Genomic DNA, 14,352 nt, shown 5'->3' with positions numbered 1-14,352 from the left:
GTTGTAATTCTGTCAGAGGCAGCAAAGGATCTGGAAGCGCAGCTGAACGGAATGGACAGTGTCTTGAATGGAGGCTATAAGATGAACGTCAACAAAAGCAAAACGAGGATAATGGAATGTAGTCGAATTACGTCGGGTGATTCTGAGGGAGTTATATTGGGAAATGCGACGCTTAAAGCAGTAATGAGTTTTGCTATTTGGGATTGCAAAATAACTGATGATGGTCTAAGTAGAGAGGATATAAAATGTAGACTGACTATGGCAAGGAAAGCATTTCTGAAGAAAAGAAATTTGTTAACATCGAGTATAGATTTAACTGTCAGGAAATCTTTTCTGAAAGTATTTGTATGGAGTGTAGCCATGTATGGAAGTGAAACATGGACGATAAATAGTTTAGACAAGAAGAGAATAGAAGCTTTCGAAATGTGGTACTACAGAAGAATGCTCGAGGTTAGCTGGAAATATCACGTAACTAATGAGAAGGTACTGAACAGAATTGAGGAGAAGAGGAGTTTGTGGCACAACTTGACTAGAAGAAGGGATCGGTTGGTAGGACATTTTCTGAGGCATCAAGGGATCACCAATTTAGTATTGGAGGGCAGCGTGGAGGGTAAAAATCATAGAGGGAGACCAAGAGATGAATACATTAAGCAGATTCAGAAGGATGTAGGTTGCAATAGGTACTTGGAGGTGGAGAATCTTGCACAGGATAGGGTAGCACGGAGAGCTCCATTAGACCAGTCTCTCAACTGAAGAGCACAACAGATACAGCAACTGACCTCATTCAGTTAAGAATATGATTTATTCTTCCTCCGTCTCACAACAGTAACTTATCATATACGTCTGTCTCAGAAATTGCAGAAAATTTTATAGTTGTGCCTCATTTTATACTAAAGTGTCAGTATAGTAATGTCATCATACCTAAAGCCCTCAAGATGTGCTAAGATTAATACGCGGGTAGCGCAAAGTAAAGATAAAATCTTACACACATCCCCATGAAATTTATACAGTGCCACACGGAGAACACTGCAGTTAACCTTACTTGATATAATTACTGAGTGTTAACGATTTGTTGTATTTTCTGCTTCTTCTACAATGTGGTGCTTGAATATTTACACTTACTGTCGCCTCTGATTAAATGCTGACGTGCTGCAGTATGTAGATTCAAATAACGCCATCAAGTGATGAGGATCATTGATTTAAACCGGTTATGGTGTAAACAAATTTAAAGTGCATTTTTCCTATAATTAATCTCTCATTAACATTTCTCAAATGTTACCCGTTTGAAAGTCTTTCATCGCTCTCGTTTCCCATGATTCCGTCCAGAACGTAAAAAAATAAATACACAAATAAAAATAGATGCTTCTTGCCTCTTCCAGACTTTTGCTGAAGCGACATAATCGACAGAAGGAACGTATGCTATGCACACGGACACCACTGCGCAGTGATCTCAGTGCTGGGACGTACCTAGAGACGTGTGGCCACACGTATTACAGTCTTTATTATTTGTCGCAGCTCCACGTTGTGAGTAGTGTAAAGTAAAATATTACTCATTTAATGCGGAAAAAGAGGACTTTGGATATCATCTCGGAAAATAGACAGTGAGTTGCAGCTGCTAAAAACTTAATACACTGTAAGCGTATTCCATTGGAAGAATCCTTTTACCCGCAAGAGCGTAAAATGACTCTGCTGAACATTTAAACACTGTGGAGCTAAATTTAAATATTCTGCCCACTGGTCTGGACTGCACGAGGAAAATTTTGTTCGCTGACTAAAAACCCGCTGAAGTGTGAGGAAAAAGACTGGAAATATCAGAGCTACACTTAAAAGCTGGGCAGTAAAAAATTTAAAAAATTACAAACATAAAAATGGACAAAGCAGACAACACAGAGGTGGGTAGCATATTCTGTTAATTACTACCTCACAATATTTAGCTACACTGGAAGGAAAGAAAATATCCTGTCATGTATAATGTTGCGTACCAGTGAAAAAAATCCAGTATTTCACGCAGAGTTACTCGAGAAATTAATGTCCAAGCAATGGTATTTTCCACACAGGAATTCATAGCCTCCTGTACGGTTGAATTTTAACCGAGAATTCATTTGTACCAATGACAAGCCCGCAGTCAAATCTATCGTGGAAGAGAAACGAAATGTTTTTGATTCATGCCGAGTATTTGGTGACTATTTGATGAATTAAAACTGTGTACCGGCTTGGGAGACTCGTGTCTGTATTTCACTAGTTCACAGGCATTCCTATTCCTGAGTATGTGTGAAGAAATGACAAATCTCTTTCACTAGGGCTCTCATTCCAATAGCGTGTCCAGAGAGGGACAGGAGAGGGCACTTGTCATCCGTCACCCTCTAGAAGAAAAAAATGCGTTACATCCCGCCCCGCTAAACAGTTACGCGATCTACTATTCTCACTATTTTTCACTCACTTCGTGTAAAAGTGGCTGATAAAGCGCGTGGCCTATCTTTTATGCCTAGAGCACGATCACACATATGTCATATTATCCTGTTATTGTTCTGTTAATGTTCTATAAATTAACTAAATTACATGCGTAATTATGGATGGCGAAATAGATAAATGTCCTCAACACAAGCTGGCTACTGTATGGTAATTAAAATGTTTATTTAGTCCTTGCTTAAAACTGCGAGTGCAATGAGTGACTTATCCATGAACTCGATCAAGAATGTTCTAAGCCCGGCACATTACATTGGTGTTCGAAGCTAAAAGTTCGAAAAATCGATTGTGGGAAATTTTGCAACCTATGAAGAAATTTTACAAGTATCTAAAAACCATGCTGCTGCACAGAGCAAAAGTTCACGAGCCCAAGTAGAAATTTTACAAATCATTAAGATTACACTGCTGTCCAGAGTCCAAAAACGTGGCTGTCAAAACTTGTATAACTTCCCAAACTCCCGCAGAATTCCTACAATATCCAAAAAATTTCATAATCGCGACTGATATGCTGTTCAGTCGCACACTGTGCGACTCAGTGAGCTCGTACAACCAACTGACCCAGAACAACATGACCGCTGTTCCTTAACAGCCTCGATCTGTTGTTGCAAAATCACGCATACTGCTGTCATTACTATTAACAGTACGTATCTAAACTCTTTAGATGACTCGCACTCGCGTACTTATTCCTTTGAGGTGTGAAATATTGATCAGTAAATCTTACAGAATGTCATCCATTGCTTACAAATGAACTTTATAATCAATAAAACTTACATTAAAATAATCATTATTATAAGTATTACACACGAATTAGGAGTCAAATTTCTCAAGGTTTTCAGTGGTGGTATTAAAATTTTTTTGAGATACACTGTTTGATCAAAAGTATCCGGAAACTTGGCTGAAAATTACTTACAAGTTCGTGGAGCCCTCCATCGGTAATGCTGAAACTCCATATGGTATTGGCCCGCCTTTAGCCTTGATGACAGCTTCCACTCTCGTAGGCATCAATCAAGTGCTGGAAGGTCTCTTGGCGAATGGCAGCCCATTCTTCACGGAGTACTGCACTGAGGAGAGGAATCGATGTCGGTCGATGAGGCCTGGTACGAAGTCGGCTTTCCAAAACATCCCAGAGTTGTTCTATAGGATTCAGGTCAGGACTCCGTGCAGGCCAGTCCATTACAGGGATGTTATTGTCGTGTAACCACTCCGACACAAGCCGTGCATTATGAACAGGTGCTCTATCGTACTGAAAGATGCAATCGCTATCCCCGGATTGCTCTTCAATAGTGAGAAGCACGAGGGTGTTTAAAACATCAATTTAGGCCTATGCTGTGATATCGCCATGCAAAAATAACAAGGGGTGCAAGCCCCCTCCATGAAATACACGACCACACCATAACACTACCGCCTCCGAATTTTACTGTTGACACTACATATGCTGGCAGATGACGTTCACTGGGCATTCGCTATACCCGCACCGTGCCATCGGATCACCACATTGTATACCGTGATTCGTCACTCCACACAAAGTTTTTCCACTGTTCGATCGTCCAATGTTTACGCTCCTTAAACCAAGCGAGGCATCGTTTGGCATTTACCGGCGTGATGTGTGGTTTATGAGCAGCCACTCGACCATAAAATCCACGTTTCCTCACCTCCTGCCTAACTTTCATAGTACATGTAGTGGATCTCTATGCAGTTTGGAATTCGTGTGATGGTCTGGATAGAAGTCTGCCTATTACACATTACGACCCTCTTCAACTGTCGGTGGTCTCTGTCAGTCAACAGACGAGGTCAGCCTGTACGCATTTGTGCTGTACATGTCCCCTCACGTGTCCACTTCACTGTCACATCGGGAACAGTGGACTTAGGAATGTTTAGGAGTGTGGAAATCTCGAATGCAGACGTATGACACAAGTGACACCCAATCACATGACCACTTTCGAAATCCGTGATTTCCGTGGAGCACTCCATTCTGCTCGCTCGGGGTGTCTAATGACTACTGAGGTCGTTGATATAGAGTACCTGGCAGTAGGTGGCAGCACGATGCACGTAATATGAAAAACGTATGTTTTTGGGGGGTGTCCGGATACTTCTGATCACGTAGCGTATTTACTTTTCTTGGTTATTGCCATCTTATTCAGAGAAATTATTACATTTTGTATTCTTTGCTATTAACTATTTTAAACCCAATGAGAATTATATATCAACAGGCAGCTGTCGTACTCTGTTATCTAATAAGCCTATACCGCTACCGCTATTGTTCTGCAAACTATTTTGTACTTAAAGCGTTTTCAAGACTAATAATCAACATTCTAACTTTTAACCGAAATCGTATTGCTGTGACTAAAATTGTGAAGCTGGTTTCAGGTAGCTCTGTTCAAGGGCTATCTGTTGACACCTTGTTCGTCACTATCACTTAAGCTGCTTCAAATGGCTCTGAGCACCATGGGACTTAACATCTGAGGTCATCAGTCCCCTAGAACTTAGAACTACTTAAACCTAACTAACGTAGCGGTCGCGCGGTTCCAGACTGAAGCGCCTACAACCGCTCGGCCACATCGGCTGGCTTCACTGAAGCTGTTTAGATCAATTTTGAAAGGCAGTTGGTACATACATACCTTGCATGGTCAATAGCTAAAGTACTTTTACATCTACAGATTGGATATTTAGATGTATTTGCTGCCTCATTTTTCTCTTTCATGTGGTGCCATTGTCTGTTTTGTATCTTTATTGGTATGGACTTCGCTTGTGTGACAGTCATAAAATAATTTTCTGCCTTTGAATGTACACCGTGGCGATACACACATGTCGCAAGTGGATTTGTAATGGCCACGCTCCCAGAGTAAGCACTTAAATTTCACGAGCAACAGAAACTTAAGTGCCAAAAGCAATGAAACTAACAGCTCGAGTCGCTATCTCCTCGCCTGTGTCAGGACTTGCACCCCGTGTCAAACCAGTGCGCGTCTAATCGCGCCTATCAGTCAGACGGATCAGTACAGTATCAATTTGAAGAAAGTCGGAACTTGTAATAGATATTGACTAGTAGCAAGCGTACCTCAAAACTATTTCGTCATTGCAAGGTAATCTAACATGACTCCCTTCGCCCCGCAACCCCTTCCTCTTCCCGCTTAAGTAAGACTCTGGGTATGCTCTTATCTCCTTCACTAATAAACTTCAGTGAGCCTCTTCTCCTATTCATTCGGCAGGACCAGTGTCCCAGGGAGAAGAAAAGAATAAGGAGAATAGTTATATAATATCCATCTTATTGAATACTCATCAAGGCCGACGTAGCTAAGTCCAGTGGCTTGAGCATCCCGGAGGAAAGAACTTTGCCGATGACAGTTAGGCGTCAGAATGCTGAACATTCTTCTGACTCATCGTATGTTGAAAGAGCGTCCACTATTAAATTTCTGAAAAAATACGTTAGTTACTTTCAAATTAGAAATATCTTTATTACAATTCAGCGATATGCAATGTCGTTACGTATGGAAAACAAATGTTCGTCTAATATTATTGATGAACTCCTACTTTTCTATACAATATTTTAATAACATTTTTTGTGCATTTCTGAATCGATTTTCTTAATGAACGCTCTCAGTTTCACGCTTTAGCTCGGAAATCGTTCAGTATTTGTTTGTGTAAACGCGTGACTTCACGTAACCTCACAGGAGGTATTCATAGGTCATATCACAAGACCTTGATGGCTAATTCTCGTCTGCAAGTCGTGCTATGACATAACCCAGAATTTCCTCCTAAAACAATGCGCTGCGTAACAGGTGACGCCACCTTCCTATTTTCGAGGTCAAACACCTCCAGTTGAGGTCAAAGGAACTCATTTATCGTGTTCTGATAACGTACGTTATTCACCGTCACTGTATTAGGTATGGCAGTCTGGAAAATGCAAGGCCCGGTGACTTAATACGCCCAAAATGTGCAGCAAACTGCAAATCGTCTTGCATGCATCGGCTGTTGACGGATGATTTGAGGATTCACGTCATACTAAATCCGACAGTTGCACTTGCTGACGTAACTGTACAGTTTCAAATGCGCGTCATCGCTAAAGATGGACATTCCTCTCAAAATTATCATCCACATATTGGCTTTCCAGCACCCAGTTCTCGCTCTTGGAAATGGTCAATTGGCAGTAGTCGTCGCGCCAGCTGAACCTTGTTGTATATGAAGATCCGTTATCAGACTTGGCTGCATGGTGCTCATCCAAATGTTCACTTCTTGTGATCGACAGTGAATCGAGGCCCGATGACATCGGGCTACACTCTCATTTAATGAAGGCAAACCGGCTGGTGGGACTCCACCATACTGCTTATGACAGGGGCGTCATTCCTGCCGCATCAACACAGTGTTGGTTACAAGAGGCCAATGACAGTGGGGTGAAGTCGATCCATGTAGTGCGCTTGAATAGCAAAGCTATGCCGTTGATAAGTTAGTGTGTGATTTCGAGTTCCGAAATGTATATGAATGATTCGCAAGATGTTTCTCTGATAAAACGACGGCACTGAATGGCCCGCTAGTTGGTTTTTCCTGCTATGACGTATGGTTGGCACCTTGAACTCTCTCTTTCATTACGTTAGTCTCGATATAAAGAATGAGTACGCAGGAGATTTTTCTGATGGGTATGGTACTGAATTCTTTTCTGCTTTCTTTAAAACTAAAATTTTGCGCAGCTTTTGATGTTTTAAATAATTCAGTTTTACAGCATCAGTGAATCAGCTCATCGTTACAGAGCGTTTAACTATCACTGTTACTTGCGAAAAACATCAGTTTTGAATCAGTTACTTTGTCTGAAGCGGGAAGAGGGCAAATAAAAAACGCAGAAAAGCTGACTTTTGCTAAATACTAACTCCGTGGTCATCGCGATGTCACACTTAAAAAGTCGATGACACAATTGTGAAATTTGTTTACAGGAGCTAAATTATCTTACAACTGAATTGTCCCTAACTTCAATGTAAAATATTTGATTCATGGACAAAATATGAAATTTTGTGTCCCTTAATAGATTATAAAGAACAAATATTAGGTCAAAAGCTGAAATCAGTAATTCTACTCTCTCACTGTTTTCGTGTCTTTTCTGAAATAAAATTACTCGTAGAATGAGATTTCAGTACTTTCAAAATTTTTATTAAAAATACCACAATGTATAAATAATCTTGAAAAGTTTTGAGAAGTTACTGTAACAATACGAAACTGTTCGGTTTATCGATCTGTAAGATTCAAATATCCATCCTGATACAAGTTTGTTGCTTTTTTATTTTAAAATTAGAGAATTAGCAATTTCCCAAGCACGTAACCGAAAATACTGTTAGAAACTCAATTTTTTTCGTTTCTGTAGATGCTGAACCAAGAGAAAATCGTAAAATCATAAATAATCATATTTCCTTATTTATTCAGAGTTTATCTGAAAATGCACTTAACATATCATTTGCGATAAGGGCAGCTGGGATACCCCAGTGTAATTATGAAATTTTCTTCCTTTTCGACCCATGCTTGGTACATTTATCCGCCAAACCTCTCAAAGTTGTTTCTTTAAACTTTATAAAAAATGGCTCTGAGCACTATGGGACTCAACTGCTGTGGTCATCAGTCCCCTAGAACTTAGAACTACTTAAACCTAACTAACCGAAGGACATCACACACATCCATGCCCGAGGCAGGATTCGAACCTGTGACCGTAGCAGTCGCGCGGTTCCGGACTGCGCGCCTAGAACCGCTAGACCACCGCGGCCGGCTAAACTTTATAATGTTGATGATTATAGCATAACCATCAGAGCACGATTTCGAATTTTTATTGTATCACAAAGACTATCCAATAATTATGTCTCACCAACAGCAATAACTAGAAATAAGAAGAATACTCGAAGGAATTTATCAGACAACCCCTGTAGCTATTAAATGCACTCATATGATAATTACTGATTGGTCCTGAACCTATCTCGCTTAATAAAAGTAATTTTGTAGTTATAAATGACATCCTGACGTTCTCTGTCAGTGGATGATGAGTGTGGGTGGTGTGTCGATGACATTGATAACAGAAAACTTTGAACCCAGTTGTTACGTGTAGCTAAGTCATCTGTTTAGTTTCGTTTGTATATAGCGCACAGTGAAGATGATTTATGACCCAAACCGGCAGTGAATAAATAATTTACAAGGACAGAAACAAGGTCAGCATTGGTCGTAATATCATTTATCTCTTTTACTGCACTGCACGTCTAGATTTCAACTGACAGTACAGCTATCATCAGTGCGTTGTATGTAGTCATGTAGACTGAACGTAATTATAACGACACATATTCCAATCCAACTCAGGCTCAGATATTTGTGGACTAATTCTTGTACGTGCCTGAGTTAGACTGAAATATGTGTCGTTATAATTACGTTCAGTCAACGTGACTACTTACAACGCACTGTACTTTCACTACTGTGACGTCTTCCGAAGAGCAGAGACGTTTAGTGCAGTAGTGCTGTACCATCTTGTGGGTAACGATAACATGTGTGTTCTGAAAAGAAAATGTAGTGGGACTTTTTTGCTTTGTGAGTACAGTTCTTTAGTGTAGATAGGGTGTGTTTAACAGCGAGTATTTAATTAAATTAAAATTCGCTTCAAGATAAATCCAGCGCAATTCTTTAGTCAGAACCGAATTCTTTACTAAGCCTTCGAAATTGTTGTTTTGCAATCCAGCGATTTTTATAAAGACAAATATTTAAGTTCATCATTACTCGAATTTCATAGGAGTCTTCCACTCACACAGTTTGATCAGCTGCATAAGTTTGCCAGCGCCTTTTTCCCCTTTCGGCATTATTTATCTATGAAAAAAATTCTCCTAAATAAAATATGCAAAAATTATATACAGCTGCAAATTAGCTCATAAGCATTTCAAGTCGCTGCTAATAATTTTCGATAGTAAACTTGATGCACAACAGCAAACAGTTGTAAGTGAGAAGTTACAGCTACATAAATCTCACTAATCATCATTACAATCGCTTATTTCATTATGTAAATTGGAAATCTCATGTAATTAACTACAGTTAAAATGTTCAGTTATATTATATATGACAGTTACTTAGTATCTTAATTGGTCATAAAATAAAGACAACTGATTATAGTATGAATTTAGTATGTATTATTTACATTGTTATTTCACTTAACGAGGATAATTTGTTCCTAAATATTACTCATAATTAACAGTCGTAAAGCGAAACACTTTTTTCCCTAGGAATCCATGTAGCATAGGTCAATGCGTTCGACAAATAGGAACTGAAACAGATTTGCAATGTAGTTTATTTATAGTCAGTGCACCCTGATTTAGAAGAAAGATCTCTTAAGATATTTGTTTATGCCTGCGCTTCAAAAGAGACATAGAATATTGGTAGTTCGCATAGCTACTACCTTATGAGCATCATTAATGAACCAACAACAAATCAGAACTGTAATTCATTAACAAATACTGCAAGGTAAACGGTACCACGCGCCAGCGAAGAAAGATTTTGCAATATTGTGCAGAGAGCAGGCCCGGATCTAGGAGGGAGGGGGGGGACCAGGGTATATGCACCAGACGGCAATTTCAGGTGGCTCCACATTCATATTCTTGAAGAAAAAAAACCTTCTTTCACAAAGCATCTAGCATCCAGTGCACGTTGGTCTACTGACTGTTCATATGATTTTGAAACGCATCGCAGTTACTTGTTGAACACATTCTAAGTTTATTTCTGAACGAATCATAAGTTGATTTTTGAATGCTGCCAGGGGAATCCCCGTCACATCTATAAATAAAAAAACTTTCACGCAGACAAAAGGGTTCTAGTTGTTTTTTATCTCGTGCGAACAGAAACCAGAGTATCGCCGTGTTTTTTTTTTTAGTTGTGCCTGTCTACTTACTGTGTGTCTTCATCCGCATCGTCAACGCTGTGTTTTTATACTTTAAATTCCACAACTTTCCACCATTTTAAAGTTTTTTACCACGTCACCGTTTTATCACCTGTTTTTATTGTTTATTTATATTCTCATTATGTTTTTCAACTTTACTGTAGGCTCTAGGGCCGCCTATTACGCTGCTGCCAGCTCCCCTCCCCCTCTGGGTGGGGGTGGGAAATCGAATGCAGTAAAGGAAAAAAAAAAACAAAGGGGGAGGGGGCTATACAGGCTGAACCGAGTAAACCCGGACAGGTGTGTACCAATAGCTGTTTGTTTATGCGGTTGACTGGGTGTACGAATGATCAGCGTTGTTATAATTGTTAGCGAAATCCTTAGACTCAGACTACTAGAGCGGAAATAAACGTTTAACGGGAGTAACAGGTAACAAAGATTAGATATTATTTTCTCGGTGTATCCAATAAAATGAAATTGTGACAAAAAAATTTTGTCAGACTGCTACACTACTACAGACCAGTTGTACTGTCGCCGGTTAGCACCCGATTTAAAAATTCTGGGAATAGCGCGGAAAATGCATTGTACGAACACGCAATAACGCCTAACCGGAGAATAAACACGGGGTAAATGAACCAGTGACTCTTGCTTGGTTAGTGAAGTTAACCGGAGTACAAGTTTTGACAATGGCTTGAACAGTTACTGAATTAGACACGACCAAGGTTGTTTGTTGGAACTATCAAGAAGAAGAAACGGGGAGATTTCACAAGGTATATGGAAGGATATGAAGATTCCAAATTTACATAAAAATTTCGTACCACTACTTTTCTATCTCATGCTTGATAAACTGGAGTACAAAAATGAAATATGAAACAATTTCCTAAGATAAACCTTTTTGCTTGTAGCAGGAATAACAGGCATTTCATATTGGTACTTCGTGAATTAAATTCTGTCTTGTTATTTATGTAAGCGAGGTACATAAAAATGACCATTTGTGTCAAAACAGTCTCGCTTATTTGGCACGTGTTACAATTGCTGCAATGTTAGAAAGACCTATTTCGTTCTGTCTAGCAGTCAGTGACAAAATAGACGTAATTAGATGGACAGACCACACCACTCTTAGATACTATTCGTGTTAACAGCTTTTTCAGTATCACACAACGACACTTTGATTTTCCATAGAGCAAAAGGTTTGATGAGATAATAGATTCTTTCGCAGAAAGGAAAGCACGCCGTGTAAAGCTGTAGCAAGATCAGAGAAAAAAAAAAATGCTGGGTCCTACGGACTGAAGAAATGTGTACTATCTTGCTTGTTTCTTGTTTCTGCTGGTTTTGTTTCCTTTATTTAATCTTATTTCACATAAAAGTGAGCGTTACTAGCTAATAGTCAATAAAGAATGTAAATTTTATAAAGAGTTCTCATTCTCCCGGTCACAAATGAGCCGACCCAGTGTTAACTATAGGCTCTATGTAGGGGGGCAGTAGAGGCACCATGGGACATTTTAATTCCCATTGTGCTGAATGTAGGTCTGATTGCTTCTATTGCAAAGCACACACGTTTGAGTACCACAAAGCGAAATACATTGACGTGCGATAGAAGAATGCTGTGTGAAGACGCGTGGCGCTGCACTTTGACACACTTAAGACCAAATAACATGCTTTACATTTCCTCTGACATATAAGTTGTATATATCAAACTCTTTAGAAAGATGTGCGCCACAAAATGAATATATTGATGAAAAATCGATTTTATAAAGTATTTGACGTCCTATCTCAAGCGCTCGAGGAGGGAGAGCGGCGCCACTATCAAGGTAAGGTTTTGCCCCGATTCGGAAATATCGTAGATCCGGGGCTGGCAGTAAGTTTGTAACATCGTCAAGGAAGCCCGAGCAGTGGTACGGGTGACAACAATTGTGGCGGGAGGCGCTTTGTGATCTGTACAGCTGACTGAATACAGCTTACTACCGATCGGTGTTTTATAGCAGAACGCGTAACTTAGTGTTCATTTATAGTGGCCAAAGAGAACGAAAATGGTTATTTAAGACTGAAAAAACGCCAAGCAGGTTCTTTACACGAAACATCTTTCGTTAAGCCAGTCTGTCTCTCAGGTTTTCTTCTACTTGTGCGAATCACTCGTTATGAAAAGTGCTCGATATGCAAGACACGAGTGTAATTAAAAAAATTACGGCGGGCCGGATACCATGCACGTCTGACCCGTTACCGCGGGCCAAGTTGATGCGGTTCGCGGGCTGGTGTTGGTCCAGGAGCCGCAGTGTGGAGACCCCGGTTCTTATAAAAGACAATTAGCTCTTCATTCTCACGAAGTAATGATTGCTATCGACATCGGATTTCAAACTGAGTCCAAATTTCTAGATTTTCAGAAGACTTTTGACACGTTTCTTCACAAGCGATTTCCAATCAAATTGAGTCCTATAGAGTGTCGTCTCGTTCTTGAGTTCCTGTAATAAAGGTCACAGTTCGTAGTAACTGATGGAAAGTCATCGAGTATAAAAGAAGTAATATCTGGCGTTCCCCAAGGAAGTGTTATAGGGCCCCTGCTGTTCCTGATCTACATGAACGACCTAGGGCTGAATATGAGCAGCCCTCTTAGATTGTTTGCAGCTGATACTGTCGTTTACCGTCTTGTAAAGTTATCAGATAATCAAAACCAATTGCAAAATGATTTATGCAAGATATCTGTATGGTGCGCAAAGTGGCAATGACTCTAAATAATTAAAAGTCTGGAATCATCCACATGAGTACTAAAAGAAATCCGCTAAATTTCGGTTACACGATAAATCACGGAATTATAAAGACTGTAAATTCAGCTAAATACTTAGGAATACAATTACGAATAACTTATTTTGGTACGTTGAGGGGAAAGCGAGCCAGAGGCTGCGAATTAGTGGCAGAATACTAAGGAAGTGCAACTGATCTACCAAAGAGAATGCTTACACGACCCTTGTCTGCCCTCTCCTGGACTACTGTTGTGCGGTGGGGGATCAGTATCAGATGGAATTGACGGAGGATGTCGAAAAAGTTCAGAGAAGGACAGCTCGTTTTCTATTATAACGAAATAGAGGACAGAGTGGTATTGACATAGTACGGGGATTGGACTGCCAGTCGTTAAAGCAAAGATATTTCTCGCTGCGGGAGGATCTTCACGTTAAATTTCAGTCACCAGCTTTCTCCTCCCTTTGCGAAACTATTATGTTGGCGCCCACGTACATAGGGGGAAGTAACCATCACGATAAAATGAGAGAAATTAGAGCTCGCACAGAAAGATATAAGTGTTCGTTTTTCCCACTCGCCGTTTGAGAGTGGGGCGATAGAGAATTAGGTTGAAGGAGTTTCGACAAACCCTCTGTCAGTGCTTAATTTTGAAGTGCAGCGTAATCATGTAGCTATATATGTAGATATTGAGGTTTAGTTCACAGTAGAAGAGTATTTGGCAAACCGCTCGTAGTGTATTTCAAGCGTCGAACCAGCTAACTGGAAAAAAGGCAGACGAAGTATATTGGCCTAGAAGCAGACGACACCGAAAATAACTGCATTTTTATGTAGGGAAGAAGTGTTGTACTGACAATCGGGGAACTTTCCGCCTAGTTCTTGTTCTCTAAAACGATTGCGTGGCGGTTTCAAAGGAGATCGGAGTACGGAAGAGCGCGTGAAGAGTGCGCTGGCATGTGTTGCAGATCGTGGACGTGGGCGACCTGGTGCTGATGCCGGGCCTGGTGGACTCGCACGTGCACCTCAACGAGCCGGGCCGCGTCGACTGGGAGGGCTTCTGGACGGGCACGCGCGCTGCCGCCGCCGGCGGCGTCACCACTCTCGTCGAGATGCCGCTGTGAGTGCGCTGGCGCTGCGGCCGCTTCTCTGTGCTGCCCCTACAGGACACTCAGCAAACCACTGCGAACTGCATGGCACAGCGTACTTATCGTGTGCTTATCGTTCTACCACTCATATGGACTTCATGCCATTCTGTTTTAATATAGAACGTGGGATGA

General features: G+C 40.6%; 2 protein-coding genes across 3 annotated transcripts in view; one reads left to right on the top strand and one right to left on the bottom strand.

The window, feature by feature from the left end:
* Positions 1-14,352, top strand: part of LOC124605306 (allantoinase) — a 235,407-nt gene that overhangs the window by 67,857 nt on the left and 153,198 nt on the right. For both annotated transcript variants that reach the window (XM_047136888.1, XM_047136887.1), the window contains exon 3: positions 14,041-14,192. In XM_047136888.1, the coding sequence (XP_046992844.1) occupies positions 14,041-14,192 (152 nt within the window). The remainder of the gene's footprint in view (positions 1-14,040; positions 14,193-14,352) is intronic.
* LOC124605307 overlaps positions 1-14,352 on the bottom strand; it is a 925,143-nt gene that overhangs the window by 878,974 nt on the left and 31,817 nt on the right. The gene's annotated exons all lie outside the window — the stretch shown is intronic.

This window comes from Schistocerca americana, chromosome 3 (assembly GCF_021461395.2).
Source record: "Schistocerca americana isolate TAMUIC-IGC-003095 chromosome 3, iqSchAmer2.1, whole genome shotgun sequence".
Classification (NCBI taxonomy): Eukaryota; Metazoa; Arthropoda; class Insecta; order Orthoptera; family Acrididae; genus Schistocerca; species Schistocerca americana.
Note: the sequence above shows the minus strand (reverse complement) of the source record. Positions and strands in the feature narration are given on the sequence as shown.